Source organism: Bos javanicus, chromosome 4, assembly GCF_032452875.1.
Source record: "Bos javanicus breed banteng chromosome 4, ARS-OSU_banteng_1.0, whole genome shotgun sequence".
Classification (NCBI taxonomy): Eukaryota; Metazoa; Chordata; class Mammalia; order Artiodactyla; family Bovidae; genus Bos; species Bos javanicus.
The window spans coordinates 40,667,151-40,688,037 of NC_083871.1; the positions used below are offsets into that span (position 1 = coordinate 40,667,151).

At 36.9% G+C, this 20,887-nt stretch overlaps 1 protein-coding gene across 3 annotated transcripts in view; it reads left to right on the forward strand.

The window, feature by feature from the left end:
• Window positions 1-20,887, forward strand: part of SEMA3C (semaphorin 3C) — a 207,580-nt gene that overhangs the window by 173,024 nt on the left and 13,669 nt on the right. For all 3 annotated transcript variants that reach the window (XM_061413794.1, XM_061413795.1, XM_061413797.1), the window contains exons 13-15: window positions 9,194-9,282; window positions 12,774-12,815; window positions 16,017-16,174. In XM_061413794.1, coding sequence (XP_061269778.1) covers window positions 9,194-9,282; window positions 12,774-12,815; window positions 16,017-16,174 — 289 coding nt within the window. The remainder of the gene's footprint in view (window positions 1-9,193; window positions 9,283-12,773; window positions 12,816-16,016; window positions 16,175-20,887) is intronic.

Here is a 20,887-nt window from a genome sequence, read left to right on the forward strand (position 1 = left end):
AACAGCAAGGAGAGATAAGAAAGCCTTCTTCAGCGATCAATGCAAAGAAATAGAGGAAAACAACAGAATGGGAAAGACTAGAGATCTCTTCAAGAAAATCAGAGATACCAAAGGAACATTTCATGCAAAGATGGGCTTGATAAAGGACAGAAATGGTATGGACCTAACAGAAGCAGAAGATATTAAGAAGACATGGCAAGAATACACAGAAGAACTGTACAAAAAAGATCTTCACGACCCAGATGATCACTATGGTGTGATCACTCACCTAGAGCCAGACATCCTGGAATGTGAAGTCAAGTGGGCCTTAGAAAGCATCACTACGAACAAAGCTAGTGGAGGTGATGGAATTCCAGTTGAGCTATTTCAAATCCTGAAAGATGATGCTGTGAAAGTGCTGCACTCAATATGCCAGCAAATTTGGAAAACTCAGCAGTGGCCACAGGACTGGAAAAGGTCAGTTTTCATTCCAATCCCAAAGAAAGGCAATGCCAAAGAATGTTCAAACTACCGCACAATTGCACTCATCTCACACGCTAGTAAAGTAATGCTCAAAATTCTCCAAGCCAGGCTTCAGCAATATGTGAACTGTGAACTTCCTGATGTTCAAGCTGGTTTTAGGAAAGGCAGAGGAACCAGAGATCAAATTGCCAACATCTGCTGGATCATGGAAAAATCAAGAGAGTTCCAGAAAAACATCTATTTCTGCTTTATTGACTATGCCAAAGCCTTTGACTGTGTGGATCACAATAAACTGTGGAAAATTCTTCAAGAGATGGGAATACCAGACCACCTGATCTGCCTCTTGAGAAATTTGTATGCAGGTCGGGAAGCAACAGTTAGAACTGGACATGGAACAACAGACTGGTTCCAAATAGGAAAAGGAGTACATCAAAGCTGTATATTGTCACCCTGCTTATTTAACTTATATGCAGAGTACATCATGAGAAACGCTGGGCTGGAAGAAACACAAGCTGGAATCAAGATTGCCGGGAGAAATATCAATAACCTCAGATATGCAGATGACACCACCCTTATGGCAGAAAGTGAAGAGGAATTAAAAAGTCTCTTGATGAAAGTGAAAGAGGAGAGTGAAAAAGTTGGCTTAAAGCTCAACATTCAGAAAATGAAGATCATGGCATCCGGTCCCATCACTTCATGGGAAATAGATGGGGAAACAGTGTCAGACTTTATTTTTCTGGGCTCCAAAATCACTGCATATGGTGACTGCAGCCATGAAATTAAAAGACGCTCCCTCCTTGGAAGGAAAGTTATGACCAACCTAGATAGCATATTCAAAAGCAGAGACATTACTTTGCCAACAAAGGTTCATCTAGTCAAGGCTATGGTTTTTCCTATGGTCATGTATGGATGTGAGAGTTGGACTGTGAAGAAGGCTGAACGCCGAAGAATTGATGCTTTTGAACTGTGGTGTTGGAGAAGACTCTTGAGAGTCCCTTGGAATGCAAGGAGATCCAACCAGTCCATTCTGAAGGAGATCAGCCCTGAGATTTCTTTGGAAGGAATGATGCTAAAGCTGAAACTCCAGTACTTTGGCCACCTCATGCGAAGAGTTGACTCATTGGAAAAGACACTGATGCTGGGAGGGATTGGGGGTAAGAGGAGAAGGGGACAACAGAGGATGAGATGGCTGGATGGCATCACTGACTCAATGGACGTGAGTCTGAGTGAACTCCGGGAGTTGGTGATGGACAGGGAGGCCTGGCGTGCTGTGGTTCATGGGGTTGCAAAAAGTCAGACATGACTGAGCGACTGATCTGATCTGATCTGATGTACTAGACATCATACTAAGCAGTTTCCATGTGTTATTCATTTAGATTTGTTAGAACTTTTTCAACAGAGAGTGACTTTGTTTACACTTTACTTGAACTAGCTAAAAATAGTAAATTTTTGTGTGCTCCACTGGGAAATGTAGGAGGCAGCCTCAGATATAGCTGAGTTTGTGCTGAAGTGATGTCTTCAGGAATTTATCTCACCATCTTTCAGCTCTGCCTTCCTCCTTATTGTTTGTTCTCAGATGGAGTCTGTGCCTGTGGTGGCAGGAATGACCTCCAGATTTACAAGCCTTTACTAGTCCTGATCTCAGATGGAAAGAGGCTCCCACCTATCTAATTCTCAAGAAGGGCTAAGCCTTGACTTGTTTCTATGCCCACTCCTGCATGAATCATAGGGGCAAAGACATGTTCTAATTGCACAGACCTAAGTCGTGCATCTCCCTGGGGCTGAGAGATACTCCACTCCTTAACTGTGCAGATGGAGAATGAGAGGGGTGTTGTTTCCAAAAGTTGTCTCAGGGTGCTATTTCCAAGAAAGGGAAAGTGATCCTGGATAGACCATAGTAACAGATACCCATTACAAAATTTATCATTGTAATTTATATTTATACACAAGCAAACTGAGGCTTAAGGAGAAAAGAAAGATACTCTGCTTCACTGTAACTATATTGCAGGCATGATGCTTTTCACGAGGAAATATAAGGTATTGTATATCCCAGTCCTTCAGAACAATAAAAAAATTTATGTTATATATGTTCAAGGAATGACTACCTCCAGATGGAAGACATTTGTTAATTGTATTATCATCTTCAAGCTAATAGATTCAGAGATGACTTTATGTAGACATAAGTAATTGGGAATTTTATAGATATTCTGGAATGCATATTTTCTAAATGACTAACATTTAGTGGGAACCCACTATTAAAGAATCATTATTTTAAAAAGCAAATTTTAGACTTTGAGCTCTTGAGACATCAGTAATATTTTTCATAAGCCGATGAGTAAAAATTGGTGGAAGACAATCTAAATCCGTTTATTTACTTAGTAGTGAATGATTTAGCCCAAGGATACCTCAAAAGTATCTTCTGTATATGGAACTGAGGTTTTGTGAATAAGTTTGGAAAAGAAACTAGAACTGTCTACCATACATTTTGAGAGAAATTATCCAATTAACCTGGGCCAGCTTAGAGAGTAGCCGTGAGGAATTTCATGTATATTGGCTTGGTTCCACAACTGATTGAAATGACAAATGAGCACTCGACCGCTGATATGTCCACCAAGCAATGGTTTATGGTGTGCCTTCATCATGACTACGTTGAACCAAATTAAATCTGTCTCTTGAAAATCTGAACTGGAGACTATAGGAGTCAGGTAGTTTGTAAGAGGAGCAGAAATACAAACACATCTAGAGTGGAGCCTTGTCAATGTGTACACCCTGGAGCTGAGATCTCTGTTTCTGAGATTACAAGTACTAGAGATCCTGACCAGTCACCTACGTTTGTTGGTCAACTAGGAAAACTACTGCTGTGTCTTTTAAATAGTCCCATCTCAGCAAGGTCTGCATAGTGGTGAAACAACTGAATAGTCACGTATAATTCTAAGCATCACAGTTTAAATAGGATAATCCCAAACTGCAGGGTGTTCAGAGAATGGCAGGTAAGAAGATCTGATTTTTGAGTTTGAAAAAGACCTACTTGAACGTAGTGTTCATGCTTAGACCAGAGTGTGGAGGGTATAAAGATATACTCAGAGAGATCTGAGAAAATGATTGAGTACTGTATATTCTTGGCAGCTGTAGAAGAAAGGCAAGCAGACTCTTTACCATCTGAGCCCTGCAGAAAAAAGGCCAATGAATAAAACAGACAGGCGGTAGAGCTATTTACACTCAACTTTGATGGACGTGAGTCTGAGTGAACTCCGGGAGTTGGTGATGGACAGGGAGGCCTGGAGTGCTGCAATTCATGGGGTTGCAGAGTCGGACACGACTGAGTGACTGAACTGAACTGAATGAAGACATTTTCCAACCTTTTGCTGACATGTGAAAACTGATCTTGGATGATAAAATTGTAGTGGTAAGAGATTGTAGGCAAGGTTTCATTGGATAATTAGATATTCTTCAATTTAAAGAAACTATTATTGTCCAGTTTTATAAAAACTTTCTTTTTAGAAAACTAGACTAATTGTCAGAGCTGAACTTACCATAAACTTTAGAGTTCCTCATTTGTAACTGGCTTCCCTGGTGGCTGAGAAGGTAAAGAATCTGCCTCCAATTCAGGAGACATGGGTTCTATCCCTGGGTCGGGAAGATCCCCTAGAGAAGGGAATGGCAACCCACTCCAGTATTCTTGCCTGGAAAGTCCCGTGAACAGAGGAGCCTGGCAGGCTACAGTTCATGGGGTCGCAAATAGTCAGAGAGGACTGAGCGACTTAACACTTTCACTTTCACATTTTAAGTGTTTGGGAAAAATCCAAACAGCCCTCTTTTTGTATTTATGTATTATCTTACTTAAAATAGGGCTTCCCTGGTGGCTTAGAGGGTAAAGCGTCCGCCTGCAATGCGGGAGACCCGGGTTCAATCCCTGAGTTGGGAAGATCCCCTGGAGAAGGAAATGGCAACCCACTCCAGTACTCTTACCTGGAAAATCCCATGGACGGAGGAGCCTGAGAGGCTGCAGTCCATGGGGTTGCAAAGAGTCAGACAGGACTGAGCGACTTCACTTTCACTTTCTTAAAATAGTCCCCCTATTATAGAAGTTCAAAGTCTCATAAAATCTGAATTGTTAATAGTGATGATTCTCACAGGATTTAAAACTATTCCATTCATATTTGAATCCACAATTTGAATGACTATTCTAATTTATGTATATGAAAGCTTTATTATGTAGAATGAGAACAAATGTGTTCATTTGTGACACACTAATGAAAAAGGAACCAGTATAATGAACTCTGGAGCTATGCTACCTCATAAAGTGTCAATTCAAGTATAAATATGCAATAGTACAGGAATTAAAATGCATATTTATTTCCTGGAACAATGTATTTTTATCATAGATCCAGGCACACAGTAGGCATCCATTAAATATTTGTTTCTCTATAGGGATCTTGCATTTCTATGATTTTTTTTAAACTTAATTTTGCAATAGAAACTGATATTTATATTACTGATATTTAATATTTAAATTAACTGATTTTTTGGTAAGAATTTCAGATAAGTTGATGCTTTACTAGGTAGAAAATGTATTTTTATCTTTTAATAGTCTCTCAAGGGAAATCTACTCACATTAACAGTAAAACAAAAAAGAACTAAAATAGGAAAGCAAACAATAAATAAAAGTAATGTTCTACCTTTCATCACAAATGAGTCAAAAGTAAGTTTTTGCTTCTCATTAGCCCATTTTTATAGCTGTTCATTGTGCTATATTTTGTAAATGGCTGGAATAAAATATGTTTGTTATAGGTTTTTCTTTTTTTTTTTTTTCAGAAGAAATGATTGTTTCTGTAAAATAATGTTCTCATACCCTGAAGAAGGGGATGGCTACCCACTCCAGTATTCTTGCCTGGAGAATTCCATGGTCAGAGGAGCCTGGCAGGTTACAGTTCAAGGGGTCAAAATGAGTCGGACACGACTGAGCAAATAACACACTTACACAGTTACTTAAAACATTAGATAAAAAAAGTAGTCCTCTCATTTGAGAATACTTAATAAAATTATTTTCAAAGCTGATAGCTTTGGCTTTAATCAAGATTCCCTTTCATGCAGCTTTATTTGGGATTGTGCTCAGTTTCCACTCATAGCTTCTGCTCAGTCTCCACTCAAGAAGTGGTCATTGCTGTCATGTGATGGACAGGGAGGCCTGGCATGCTGCGATTCATGGGGTCACAAAGAGTCGGACACAACTGAGCAACTCAACTGAACTGAATTGAGGATGACACTGGTCCTTGCAAGCTTCAGCCGGAAACCATAAAACTCTGTTGTGACTTAAAAAAAATAAAAGTATGATCTTTATGATAACATGACCTAAAACAAAGATAGTTTTACACCCTAATTTTTCACCTACCCAGTCACACAGACACCACACACACACACACAATATCACACAAATCCTTCCCTAGGTGTTATAATTTCAAGGCTTTAATTTTAGGGTTTTTGGTATATACTATTCCCATAGAAGTTTGCACTGTTCTTTGTGCCGAATTGTTAACAGAAACTAGGGAATACCTCCAAGCGCCTTCATCTATTTTCAGTTGTGGTGTGTCTCTGAAACATATGCCTAAATGTTGTTCCACTTCCAGTTTATACCTGCAGTAATTATCTTCCAAGAAACTAGTACAAATTGGTACAGAACTAATTCTAAAGAAGTTAATCGATGAAACAGAGAAAAGTCCAGGTTTCTTAATTATATCTAGAGCCTACAAATCTTTAGGATTTTTATGTATTTTTAAGTATGGCTTAAGAAGTGAATTTTGTATTGTAGAGTGTAGTTTGAAACTTTAACAGGTGCTTAAACTTTGTATACTTGTAAAGGTCCAAGGATTGTTTGGACAAAATCTCTTAAGCCTTATTTTTCTGTATAAACATCATTATTATTATTTAGTAGGTTTTAATTTTTTTAGTTGGTAAAATCTTTTTACTTTTTATTAAGAATTGTTTTATTGTACAGTTAGATTCATAAAGTAGAAATTATAAATAATAAATGGAATTTTTATGTCAGAGTAATGCTTAGATGTGAGGTTTGGGACCTGTAGTATTGGTTTCAAGTTTTTTCTTTTAAGTGAAAGTCACTCAGTCATCTGACTCTGCGACCCCATGGACTATACAGTCCATGGAATTCTCCAGGCAAGAATACAGGAGTGGGTAGCCTTTCCCTTCTCCAGGGGATCTTCCCGACCCAAGGATCGAACCCAGGCCTCCCGCATTGCAGGTGGATTCTTTACCAGCTAAGCCACAACGGAAGTTCATCACTAATAGATTCCTAATTGTTAAGTCCTGTACGACTCTGTTCAAGTATCTCTTCTTAGTGACATTTCTCAACAGAATTAAAAGATGCTTTAGTGTCTGTTGATGATAATGCACCTGTCAAAATTACAAATTCACAGTGACATGCTCATACTTTAAGAGAGTCATGACTTGATATTCACAAAGCAACTCATTAGTTATTTTAACAGGAACATATTTTGGTAAGGAAATATATTTTTACTTTCTCAAAGGACTCACAAATTTACTTTAACCTCACATTACCAAGTTGCAACTAGTTTTTTTTAAACCTAAAATTTAAGTGATTGGTAGAATAACATAATTATATGTTTAGAAAATGCTTACGTTACAGATGAAATTTTCTTAACTAAATTTTTTGACATAAGGAACATTTCTGTATATATTATATTTACTTAGACATCTTCGTTTTGGCAGTCTCTAATTGAGAAATTAGAGACCTGGGTCTCCTGCATTGTAGACAGACGCTTTACAGTCTGAGCCACCAGGGAAGTCCCAATTGAGAAATTCAGGTACTTTCTTAAGATTTAGTAACATTTATTTTTGGCTGCCCTGGGTCTTAACTGATGCACTGGCACTTTCTGAAGTAGTGGCAAGCCGGGGTTGCCTTTTGTTGCAGTGCTCAGGCTTCTCATTGCTCTGGCTTCTCTCGCTGCGGAGCATGACCTCTAGGGTGTGCGGCTGTCAGCAGTTGCCTCAGTAGCTGTGGCCTGAGGGCTTAGTTGCTCCATGGCATGTGGGATCTTCCTGGACCAGGGATCAAACCTGTGTTGTCTATAGTTGCAAGCAGATTCTTAACTTCTAGGCCACCAAGGAAGACCCAAATACAAGTACCTTTTTATTTACTTAAGTTTATTTGACCCATCTAATTTGAAACTTTCACTATAGTTTAAATATTCTAAAGAAACATGCCCAACTGAAAACAATAATTGTGAAAATCATAGAATTGTTCTATGAATCAGTTCACTCACTCAGTCGTGTCCGACTCTTTGTGACCGGACTTCCCTATCCATCACCAACTCCCGGAGCTTGCTCAAGTTCATGTCCATCAAGTCGGTGATGCCATCCAACCATCTCATCCTCTGTCGTTCTCTTCTCCTCCCACCTTCAATCTTTCCCAGCATCAGGGTCTTTTCCAATGAGTCAGTTCTTCAGTTCAGGTGGCCACAGTTTTGGAGCTTCAGTTTTAGCACCAGTCCTTCCAGTTAATATTCAGGACTTACTTCCTTTGGGATTGACTGGTTGGATCTCCTTGCAGTCCAAGGGACTCTCAAAAGAGTCTTCAACACAACAGTTCAAAAACATCAATTCTTTGGTCCTCAGCTTTCTTTATGGTCCAACTCTCACATCCATACATGACTACTGGAAAAACCATAGCTTTGACTAGACAGACCTTTTTCGGCAAAGTAATGTCTCTTCTTTTTAATATGCTGTCTAGGTTTCTCATAGCTTTTGATCCCCACATCTAAAATAAAGCCACAGCTATGTTTCTGCTTTTAAAATTATTTTGAATTGTGAGTGAAACATTTTACTTTGTCTAAACTCTCTGCAGCTACAGATCAAATGCCAATTTCTAGTACTAGTGATTTACAAGACAATTATTATAAAAATGCATTCATAATATTTTTTCTATAATAATATTTTTTAAATAATATTTTTTTCTCATAATCAAATCATTATATGTCAATGTTAACAGAAATATGAGACTGTCACTTTATATTGTTGTTTAGGAGGAGTAATATTCTTAAGGGCTAAACTTAAAGTTAAGACTATTTCACATACTTGGTTTAGAAACAGAACTTTTGACTTCATAAAACATTTGGACATTCTTTTCTTCTCTCATAGTTAAATGGCTTTACTGCATACGTGCAAAATGTAATAAAATGTTCCTATTAATTCCTTTTGAACTGATCTCAATTTAAACATATGAGACTTACAGTGAAACAAGAATATCGCAAATGGTAATAGCTCAATGTATACAATCTCATTTTTGATGGCTAAGTAATTATATAGCTTCCCTTGTGGCCCAGCTGGTAAAGGCAATGGCATCCCACTCCAGTACTCTTGCCTGGAAAATCCCATGGATGGAGGAACCTGGTAGGCTGCAGTCCATGGGGTCGCTCAGAGTGGGACACGACTGAGGGACTTCACTTTCACTTCTCACTTTCATGCATTGGAGAAGGAAATGGCAACCCACTCCAGTGTTCTTGCCTGGAGAATCCCAGGGACGGGGGAGCCTGGTGGGCTGCCATCTATGGGGTCGCACAGAGTCGGACACGACTGAAGCGACTTAGCAGCAGCAGCAGCAGCAAGTAATTATATAAATAATATTGTAAATTGTTAAGCCAGTAGTCTTATGTCTAAATGCCTTTGTTTCCTACATCTCATTGTTTCTTTCTCTTAGATCGGGGTACTGTGCAGAAGGTGGTTGTTCTTCCTACTAACAGCTCTGCTCGCAGTGAGCTCATTCTGGAGGAGTTGGAAGTCTTTAAGGTTTGAACGTCTATTCTGTTATCCTCAGCACATGCATGATAAATGGAATTCTGTAAGCTTATGACAGCTTGGGAGGAAAAAAAGTGGATAAAAGATCAAATGAATGAATGTTATAAATTTTTGAGAGTAGAAAATACCAGATAAAATGAGAACTATAGAACAAATATTTTTCTGAAGTCATTTTTTTACATTTCAAGTTATCTCAAAATAAAAAAAAATAGTATTTTAGCTATCATCACAACTTGAAGAATTTTGATGTCATCATTATTTTTTTTAAATATGGTCAAGGTCTAGACTATCTGCCCTAAAAGGGCTTTTATCATTTGCCTCACAAGCCACTGGGACCCACATATTTCCACATTATTGATTGTTAGAAAAACTTTCTCATATTTTTTTTTCCAGGAACTTCAAGAAAAACTGCTTTGTTTTCTCTTGTTTTATTGCTTTCAATTCAAATGTCACTCTAGTTAAGTAAAATAAACATTGTTGTCTCTTTAAACTTAGAACTTCATGTTCTGTCTTGAAATTGCATTGTTTATTCTCTTTGTCCTTGAATTTGGGATAAAAAGAAATGAAAACACAACAAAAAAAGGCACGTAGAGGAAAATTCAGGCCAGGTGACGCTAGTGGTAAAGAACCCTTTGCCAATGCAGGAGACATGGAGACGAAGGTTTGATCCCTGGGTCGAGAAGATCCCCTGAGGAGGTCACGGCCACCCATTCCAGTATTCTTGCCTGGAGAATCCCGTGGGAGCCTGGTGGGCTACATAAGGTCACAAAGAGTCAGACATGGCTAAGCAACTTAGCACACAGGCACACATGCGTGAGCCTGGAAAATGGTACATGGTGTCCTGAAAGCCCTTCTCTCCGTATTGATAGTTCAAACCATCCCTCTTACCTGCATTTGGAAAAATGAGTAAAGCACAGCCAGAGTTTGAAGAAACTTTGGTATGGAATTAATTGTACTGCAAACTTCTATTTCTGACTAAACTCACTAAGAAACAATGGTCATGGACACTAAAAGACCAAAGTGAGCTTGTACTGGAGTAAAAACAGCATTTCAAAACCCCTCAGTGCAAACTATTGCTAATCCAGAAAGTTGCCTTGCTCAGTTGACTGAACTCAGAATGTATTAATATATGTTCCCACAGTCACCAAAGATACTGGATTTTAAGCACATAAGTAACTAGGATACAATGATGTTAGATTATGCTAATACATTTTAAATATGAAGAAATATTTTTTAAAAAGCAAATACAGAATCTGAGTAATTCTGGCAATTTCCCATTATGTTATTAAAGTTAAAATTTTTAATGTTAGACTAACTTTGGCATCAGGTTCCTTGTGATTAATGGATTAATATTGTGCTCACAAAATATTAACCATGTGCATTCAAGTGCCATTTCTATGCCTTGCTTTGTAAAAAATGTCACTGGATTAACCAAAATCACATTTTACCGAACAATGCATTTCTCATTCAATTCAATAGGGGCAACATGAATGGCCAAAATAATATGAAGTGTCTTATTCAGTAGTTTTCTTGAAGATAGCACAAAGATTGTATTTTAGCACTTCATTTTTAATTCTGAAATATCTTTTTTTGATAATCAGAAAATGTTAATTGAGTTTAACACAAACCCAAACATACAGTCTATGGAAAGGTCTTAAAAATGTGAGGTATTCTGATCATGTGCTAACTACTTATGATCTGTTATATGAGTTATGCTGGTGTTATCATCATAAAGAATAAACTCTCAGTGGAAAAACAGAGTCAGTCAAAATGCATGTGGGGGGAAATCAACCCAAGAGACACTAAGGATGCTTGAGCTTTCTTCCGGATGTGTGTGGCAGTGATTGATATGGCTAAACTGAGAGAGACAGTTACCAAATAAAGTTACTGTCTTCAGCATGGTGTTTGTGTCACATTTTTTGAGGTGAGGTAAAAATAATTGGGTGTGTATGATACACTGTGATGGGTACTTGAGGAAATAATACATTTAAATTGGAAAAAAATCCTTAGCTAAGTGTCACACTGATATACTGCAGAAAACTCAGTGTAACTTTTAAAAACCAGGCACTTTGTTTTTAAAGAGCACAGAACCATAATATCTTCTTTAATCCTCTTTTCAGAACTTTTTCTGAAAATATGTCCAACTTCCCTAAACTTAACTTGAATTCGAAGTACAACTATTAATATTTCCCTAGGTGGATATAAATGCAAATCTTGCCCTGTATGTGTGTGCATTTCTAATGAATGTCATGATTTGTTGCAATTGAGTATTTAGAGATATCACTATATTCTCTTTTAAATGTTTGTATGAACACATAACTCCAGAAAGTGAAATAATTATGGGCAAAGTTGATTTTGGCAGCGTGTGCACGCTTGAGTTACTCAGATGAAGCTTCATAAAACTTTATCACATTAGCACAAATCTAATCCTTAATCTTTAAAAGGAACTAAAGATATGTAAGAAGTAAAGTTAAGAACAGAGGAATTTTACAAAAGGATAACTATTTCAGATAACTTTTAGGTTCTTTTACTAATTCACACTTATCAAAAGAAAACCTTATCTAACAATATTCTTTTGTTTTCAACTAAGAGGATTAATAAGTGTACAGTTCAGTCACTCAGTTGTGTCAAACTCTTAGCAACCCCATGGACTGCAGCATGCTAGGCCTCCCTGTCATTCACCAACTCCCAGGAGTTTACCCAAACTCATGTCCATTGAGTCAGTGATGCCATCCAACCATCTCATCCTCTGTCGTCCCCTTCTCCTGCCCTCAATCTTTCCCAGCATCAAAGTCTTTTCAAATGAGTCAGCTCTTCGTATCAGGTGGCCAAATATTGGAGTTTCAGCGTCAACATCAGTCCTTCCAATGAACACTCAGGACTTATCTCCTTTAGGGTTGGATCTCCTTTCAGTCCAAGGGACTCTCAAGAGTCTTATCCAACACCAGAGTTCAAAAGCATCAGTTCTTCAGCGCTCAGCTTTCTTTATAGTCCAACTCTCACACCCATACATGTCTAGTTCAGGCAAATACTTCTTTTCATAGCAGCATTTGACAGGTGAACTATAGTGTCTTATGCAAAATGCTTTTGTTGTGGAGGAATAAAATGGGGTACCATTCCACTGCCCCCCACCCAAGCACCCAGATCCAATCATGAATCATTCATTGCCTTCAATATTTCACGTACAATTTTTTCAATTATCTCAAGTTTTGCTAATTTTCATTTATTTCTAATGACTATCTTGATAGATGTGTTATAATTTCTACTTATTTTTTTAGTTTAGGCATATATTTGTGTAACTAATCTGTCCTTATTTTTAACAGAAGAAATGAAGTTTATAGATAATTATTGCTAAACTTTGAAAATATATGTGCAAATAGAGAGAAATGATGATGTCTTGAATTTTAGCATAAAAAGTATTTTCATATAAAATCCTTTTTAAGGATTATTTGAGCAACTAACAATTTTTTTTTATTTTTTAGAATCATGCTCCTATAACAACAATGAAGATTTCATCCAAAAAGGTAAAAACAAGACCATGTTTATTTTCTTTGTATGTAAAAATTTTACTATTGTAGAAGAATGTATTTTATAATTTTGAAAATTTAATTTTAGTATTAGCAAAATAATTATACTGTTCATAATATACCACACATTTAATTTCGATATGGAATTTACTAGCTTTAGTGGAAGACAAAATAGGTTTATTTTTGTACAGAAATTAATTAGAGTAGAATATATATGTGTGTGTGTGTGTGTGTATGCAGCAAGATATTCCAATTTTTTTATATCCTCTATTCTTAAATATTATGGTGTGTGAAGCCAACCAAAATAAAAATAATCTTTCTGAAGGAAGAATTTAGCACAATATTTGGGCTACTATAACATCACAAGCATTCTCAGGGACTTGAAATGCGTAATCAATCCTCTTTTCCTCTTCTGAGTTCCTGCTACTGTCAAATGTTTGAAATGTGCAGTGCATTCTTTTATGCTTATTTCTAAGAAAGTACTATTTTATAAGGTTTACATGTCACTTAAAAATCTGAATGTCTCAAATCTAAGCCATATCAGGCTTCAAGGTTTGGGGAATAAATGTTTTACTTTGATTTTATCAGAAATGTTTGATCTAATTTGCACCTGCAGATACACAATGATCATGGAAAGAAAAAGCCCAATTCCAGGCTCTGCATTTGCAAAACATGCACCTCTCCAGACCCCAAAGGCACTATCTCCTAAAGCAAAAGTTCTAAGGGGCAGAGCAGTTTAGTCAAAAATGGGATAGGCTTCAGAATGATACTGATGTGCATTTGAATACCAACCTGACCCTAAATTATAAATAAATTATTAACTTCACTGACCTACATCTGCCTCTGCAAGGTAATGCTTTTCTCACAAATGAATTAACTTATATAAATTGCCTAAGATAAAGTAACTCTTGTTGTAAGAGCCTAAGACTTATTTTTCTTGGAATATGGAATAAAGTTTTTATGTGTTAGCATAACTAATGATATAACTTTGGTGTTCTTCACCATATTTGGTCTGTTATAGATAAAGAAGTATTCCAATCAGTCTTGTACTATTTTCACTTGATGAAATTTTATGAAGAAAAATAAATAGGGTACAAGGAAGCTAAAGATCTCATCTGTCAAAATGTTTGCATGGTGCATAACAAACATTTTCCCAAGTAGCAAGAAGCCATTTGTCATTTTCCCCAATTTCCTAGGGAGCTGATCTCAAGTCAGAAAATCTTTGAAGTCAGCAGGGAATCCTTTTGTTGAAAGTAGTTTAATGGAAAGAGAAAGTATCAGAGCAAAATTCAAAATGGACACAAAGCCATTTGTATGACACAGTAGCCCAGTATACAATTATAGATTCCAGCTCCTAATTCAACTGGTAAACTTGTAATACACAGTCCCCTCCATTAAATTACAATGTACAACACACACATACACAGGAGAAACTGAGTATTAACTATGTCTCAGCTTCTTATATTACAGATAATTAAAAATCTTCCGTTAAATCAGTTATATTCAAGGCAAGGTAACTGATTTGGGGGAAATTCGTTTTAACAACTACATATTGCACTCTTTTTTAAGTGTGAAAGAACTGCAAATTGCCAGTGGTATTTTTATATATACTTAAATTCCATGAATTTAGTACCTTCTCTAATGCTCAAACTAAAAAATTTACTGTTCATTTTATACTCTTCTATTTTCTAATTTATCCTTGCATTCCATGACAGAAAATAGATTAATAAAAAAGATTATTTACAGAATGAAATTACCTGGATCCTTTCCTCAAATAAATACATTTCCTTGGAATATGTTAATGAAGCTGATGAACTATTTGTTAATGTATTCACTAAACATTTATTTAAAATATTTCTAGGGAAATGGTTATTATTGAAACATACAATTGTTTTCTTATAGCTTGAACGTCTCAAATGGGGATCAGTAATTTTCAGCCTATTTTCTGAAAAATTTATTGATCTGAATAAAATATTTTATATTAGGCACAGTAAACTAAGATGTGATTCAAATGATTAATTAGGATTGAAAATGTATAAATTGCTGGCTTGTTCACTGGTAGTTTACTCTATTACAACTACTATTACTTAATATTCATTAAACACTTAGGTGCCAGAAACAATTTTAAGCAATTTATATGGAATTATTCCTTATATTGTTCTTACAAAACATCTATGGAGTAAGTGCTGCATAGTCCCAATCTTACCAAAGAGGAAGCTGAGATTTAGAAAAGTTACCCAGCAAAATTTTGGAAGCTGGGATCTGAATCTCAGAGACATGCCTCCAGAATCTGTTAGACTAATGATGCCCTCACTGATTTAATTGTGAATCTATATATACTTTGCAAATGTGTGTGTGCATATACACACATATGTTTGTATACATGTGCATATATTCAAGTTCCAACTTAGAAATTCTGTGTTAACTTGAGTTACACATCATTAGTCCTTTGTAAAATAAGGACTCTGAGTTAGAAACCTATCCCTTCAACTCCTGAGAACCACTTTATGCATAGTCAAGAGAACTGGGGCAGTATCATAATAAGCTCTTGACACCACACAAATGAAGGAAGATGGAATCTTTATAACTTAGGTTCTTGAAGATCTGTGGATCATACAGAATATTTAAAACATGTCTAAATATAAATACAGTCTTCTGAATAGTTTTAAAATTGCTCTAATGAGTAATAATTCACTTTCAAAAGCAGGTGAAAATTGTTTTAAAAGTTTTATCTAATGCTTACTATTTTTTCTCAACTTAAAAATGTCCTAGACTTGACTTTTTCAAATTTGCAAGGTGATGAGTTGCCAAACTTGAAGAATAAGAACACTCCCTTGTGCTTTGCCAAGAGACAGCATTCAAAGAACAAACCAAGCATCACAATTTAAATCTGTAATACATCTGCTCAAACCTGAGAGAACAACGAATCTCGTCTAAAACACATTACATGGTGCTCAGAGTACATGGTGCTCTGAGTTTTTCGTGGTTTTTTTTTCAAACAAGTCAAGTAATGTTATAGGCGTATTAACATAGGGAAATTCTGTTTATTTTGGCATTATACCCTTCTGTACTTTGCTTCTTGTTTTCAGTCTGTTTCAAAATGCATCCAAGGGTCTGTGGGCATATATTATGGGTTCCTGCTGAAAGTTCTCTTTTAACTTCCACATCTGAAATAAATCACCGTCATTCTTCTGATAGCAACAGCTGTATGTGAGCTCCAATGAAGGACTTGCCCAAGTGTCTCTGCATCGCTGCCACATCTACGGGTCAGCCTGTGCTGACTGCTGCCTGGCAAGGGATCCTTACTGTGCCTGGGATGGCCATTCTTGCTCTAGGTTCTATCCAACCGGAAAGCGGTGAGTACTCAATATTCAACTGAAAATCAAAATCAGTATCATCAGACGGTTAAGCAATGTTCCACATTATTGGAATCAGTTCTATTGCAGTATCCTGGAAAAATGACACTAAAAGTAGTAGCTATGTTCAGCGCCATATGTAGTCTTCAAATAAAGAAAACGGCCACTCATAAAAAACAAACTTGTGGCTACCAAAGGATACAGAGGGCTGGGGGTCAGGGGAGGGGATACATTTTAACTTTCGGTTTTCACAGGAATATTAGAGTGCAGTAGTTTGGAAAAATTCCTTTTTCATTTTAAAGTTCCTCTGCAACACAATCCTCCACCTGCAACCCCTAAGATATGTCAAGCAGCATTTTAACTTTCACATTTATCCAGTGTTTATCTTTTTTGTTTTATATGCTTCAGATATCCTTAACTCTAACTTTCCTAGGGTTTCCTTGTGCCATTTAATTCCTCTGTAATCAAATGCTTGTCCCAGTTCAGGCAACAGGAGCTCGCTCCAGAATGGATACCCTGAATACTTCCAAAACCTAGATAACCATGCTTTACCCCCTACAATGGTGTGTGTATGATTATTGGTTAGATTAAGAGGTTCAGGTAGTCTGAGGCACAGTGCCTTTTAGCCAAGAGAAGACTTAGGAAGGAAACTCTGAACCAACTTTCACCAAGTTGGAAGGAAACACCAGTAATGAAATTATAAAGCAAAGAATATGCAGAATTTGGGATCAAAGTCACAGCTATTTTCACTCAAAGTTTATTATGGGTCATCATGAGTGACAAGGGGTCATCAGGAGACAGCAAATAGACTAGCCTTGAGCACCAGTGATCTTTCAAGTAAAGTCACTGGAGTGATGATGTTTTATAACTCCTTTTTCTCTGTTATAGATATAGGTATTTAAGGACTTGACAGATTAAAACAACCTAGTACTTCTGCATATCAAGATTATTCTGATCCTTTTATGCATTACTTCAAAATATTTGTATTATGGGGAAACTATTTGCCAGGTAGTATTCTAGAGCTAGGCATATAACATAAAAAAAGAAAAAAAAAAAAGTTACAAAAAGACAAAAATCCCTTCCTTTAGGGAGAATAAGTTTTAGAGGGGGAATACAGACAATTATCAAGGAAACCCTAGGTATATCAAATAATAACTTTTTGAAGGGCAGGGAAGAGAGAGAGGGGCTGTGAAGTGGGTGACTGCAGTATTAAATGGGTGGTCAAGGGAGGCTTACTCAAGGTATATTTGAACAAAAGCTTGAATGTGAGGATGTGTGATGAGGATGAATGTGTTATGCCATTATTTGGGAGAACAGCATTTTAGAGAGAGGCACCAGAATCCTTAGAGCTGGAGCGTGCCAAGATTGTCCAAAAAACACCAAGACTAATGAGGCTATCTGTACTGGAATGAGCAGGGGGAAACGTAGGAAGAAATGGGATCAAAATGCCAGATGACACAGGATTTAGTAAATCAGCAAAGGATTTTCATTTAGAGTTAAGTGGAAAACTGCTGAAGGGTTTTTGACCACAGGAGTAGTATTGTTTGAATTTTGTTTTAAAAAGTTCATCTGGTGGGTTTGGCTGGGATCAAAGCCCTGGGATAGAAAGAAAATGTGAGGAGAGGAAATAGAAGGTGCAAGACAGTTAGACTACTAACTGATGATCAAAGTGAGAGAAAATGGTGACTTGGTAGAGCTGGAGGTGGTCAAAAGTCTTCTGATTCTGGATAGGGCTCACAGAATCTGCTAACATATTACATGCTGGGATGTTATAGAAATGGAGGACTCAGAAATAAGCCAGTTTTTCAGAACTGAGCGTTGGAAATATGTGCATGTCATTTCCTGGGAAAGAGAAGACTGTGAAAGGCACAGGTTTGTGGGGAAAATGAGATGTTAAGTTAATGATGACTATAAGGTATTCAAGTGGAGATGTCATATAGGCAGACATCTGAATCTGGAGTAGGGAAAAGTGGCCCAGATAATTTCAAAGTCTTCCGTATTAAAGGCATAAGGTATGATGAAAAGTCCCACTCTTTACCCAGAAGATTTTAGTATCTGTTTTCAAAGACCCATATTCCACCATCTTTATTTTAAGATTTAATCAGGAGGCCTATGGCCTCTTTTCATTTCTACATAGAATTTCTGGACCTTGTTATCCTGAGATGTGTCTATACTGTGCTGAAGTTCTGCACCCGGACACAAAGTATGAGGAAAGCAAATTCTAAATAATCTCAGATAAAAAATGATTTTTGTGCTCACTTGTGGTATTTTTGACTATATATTCACTCACAATTATGATAGCAGCAATATTTTTAAACTATTTTCATAACTACTACTAAGGCAATAATTAATTTTTCTTGGTAAGAAGTTCTAAAAATTGGCATATCTAACACCCAGAAGGCTTCCCAGGTGGTAAAGAATACATCTGCCAATGCAAGAAAAGTGGGTTTGATCCCTGTTTTGGGAAGATCCCCTGGAGAAGGAAATGGCAACTCATTCCAGTAGTCTGCTTTAGGAAATCCCATGGACAGAGGAGCCTGGCAGGCTACAGTCTTTGGGGGTCACAAAAGAATCAGATACAACTTAGGGACTAAAGAACAACAAAACACTTGAAAAACAATCTTCAATCTGTTATTAAACAAATTTAGTGCTCAAGGGAACTGAAGCACTACACTTTCTAAGAAAGAAAGTGATATAGGGACCACACAGTGAATCGTACCATAGTCCTATACACAAATCAGCCTTCTCTATGACGTGAAGAAATTGAAAATGAGTACTCCTTCCCTGCAAAATTTTCAGACATTGGCTTTAGCACTTTTATTTAACAAACAAGAACTATTTAACAATTAAAATTCCATACTTTATTTAAAAACTATCATTGAATATTTGAGATATTTTTTACATTATAGAAGTTTCTGCTGAGATATGAGTTAACTCATTTGTTCTAATATTCTCCCACTAATCTTTTCTAAAATGTGTACTTAAGCATAGATTCCACATTGTCATCCTAATGCAACAAATTGTTATTTTAATCATATGCTCTTAATAAGCAAAGAACTGAAATATTCTTGAAATTATTAATGTTGTAATATAATGTGCATTATTAAACCTTGTATCATGGGTTTTCTGCTAGAACTAATAAAATAATTTAGTAAAGTTACAGGAAACAAAAATCTATTGTGTTTCTGTACACTAAATTGCCAACATTCGCTGGATCATCGAAAAAGCAAGAGAGTTCCAGAAAAACATCTATTTCTGCTTTCTTGACTATGCCAAAGCCTTTGACTGTGTGGATCACAATAAACTGTGGAAAATTCTGAAAAAGATGGAATACCAGACCACCTGACCCGCCTCTTCAGACACCTGTATACAAGTCAGGAAGCAACAGTTAGAACTGGACATGGAACATCAGACTGGTTCCAAATTGGAAAAGGAGTACGTCAAAGCTGTATATTGTCACCCTGCTTATTTAACTTATATGCAGAGTACATCAAGAGAAATTGTGGGCTGGAAGAAGCACAATCTGGAATCAAGATTGCTGGGAGAAATATCAATAACCTCAGATATGCAGATGACACCACCCTTATGGCAGAGTGAAGAAGAACTAAACAGCCTCTTGATGAAAGTGAAAGAGGAGAGTGAAAAAGTGGGCTTAATGCTCAACATTCAGAAAACTAAGATCATGGCATCCGGTCCCATCACTTCATGGCAAATAGATGGGAAAACAGTGGAAAGAGTGGCTGACTTTATATTTTTGGGCTCCAAAATCACTGCAGATGGTGATTGCAGCTATGAAATGAAAAGATGCTTGCTCCTTGGAAGAAAAGTTATGACCATCCTAGACAGCATATTAAAAAGCAGAAATATTACTTTGTCAACAAAGGTCCATCTAGTCAAGGCTATGTTTTTTCCAGTAGTCATGTATGGATGTGAGAGTTGTACTATAAAAAAAGCTGAGTGCCAAAGAATTGATGCTTTTAAACTGTGGTGTTGGAGAAGACTCTTGAGAGTCCCTTGGACTGCAAGGAGATCCAACCAGTCCATCCTAAAGGAGATCAGTCCTGGGTGTTCATTGGAAGGACTGATGCTAAAGCTGAAACTCCAATACTTTGGCCACCTGATACCAAGCACTGACTCACTTCAAAAGACCCTGGTGTTGGGAAAGATTGAAGGCAGGAGGAGAAGGGGATGACAGAGGATGAGATGGTTAAATGGCATCACCGACTCAATGGACATGAATTTGGGTGAACTCCGGGAGTTGGTGATGGACAGGGAGGCCTGCTGTGCTGCAGTTCACGGGGTCGCAAAGAGTCGGACACGACTGAGAACTGAACTGAACTGAACTGAGTAACAAACCAGCAGAATGAAAAATTAAGGGAGAATAATCCCATTTATAGCTGCATCAAAAAGAATTGAATATTTAGGAATAAATTTAATGAAGGAGATAAAAGATTGAAACTGTAAGTCATTGATGGAAAAAAATTTGAAGAAGACACAAATAAATGGAAAGTTTTTCTATACTCTTGGGTTAGAATATTTAATACTGCTAAAGTGTTCAGTGCTTGAGGACCAAAGTTTCTTTTTTCTAGATTTGGTAAAGGAATTATGAACAACAACATTAATTCTCCTGTAATAAATTGAAAGGAATTGGACCCTAATAGTACTCTTGCCTGGAAAATCCCATGGACAGAGGAGCCTCGTAGGTTGCAGTCC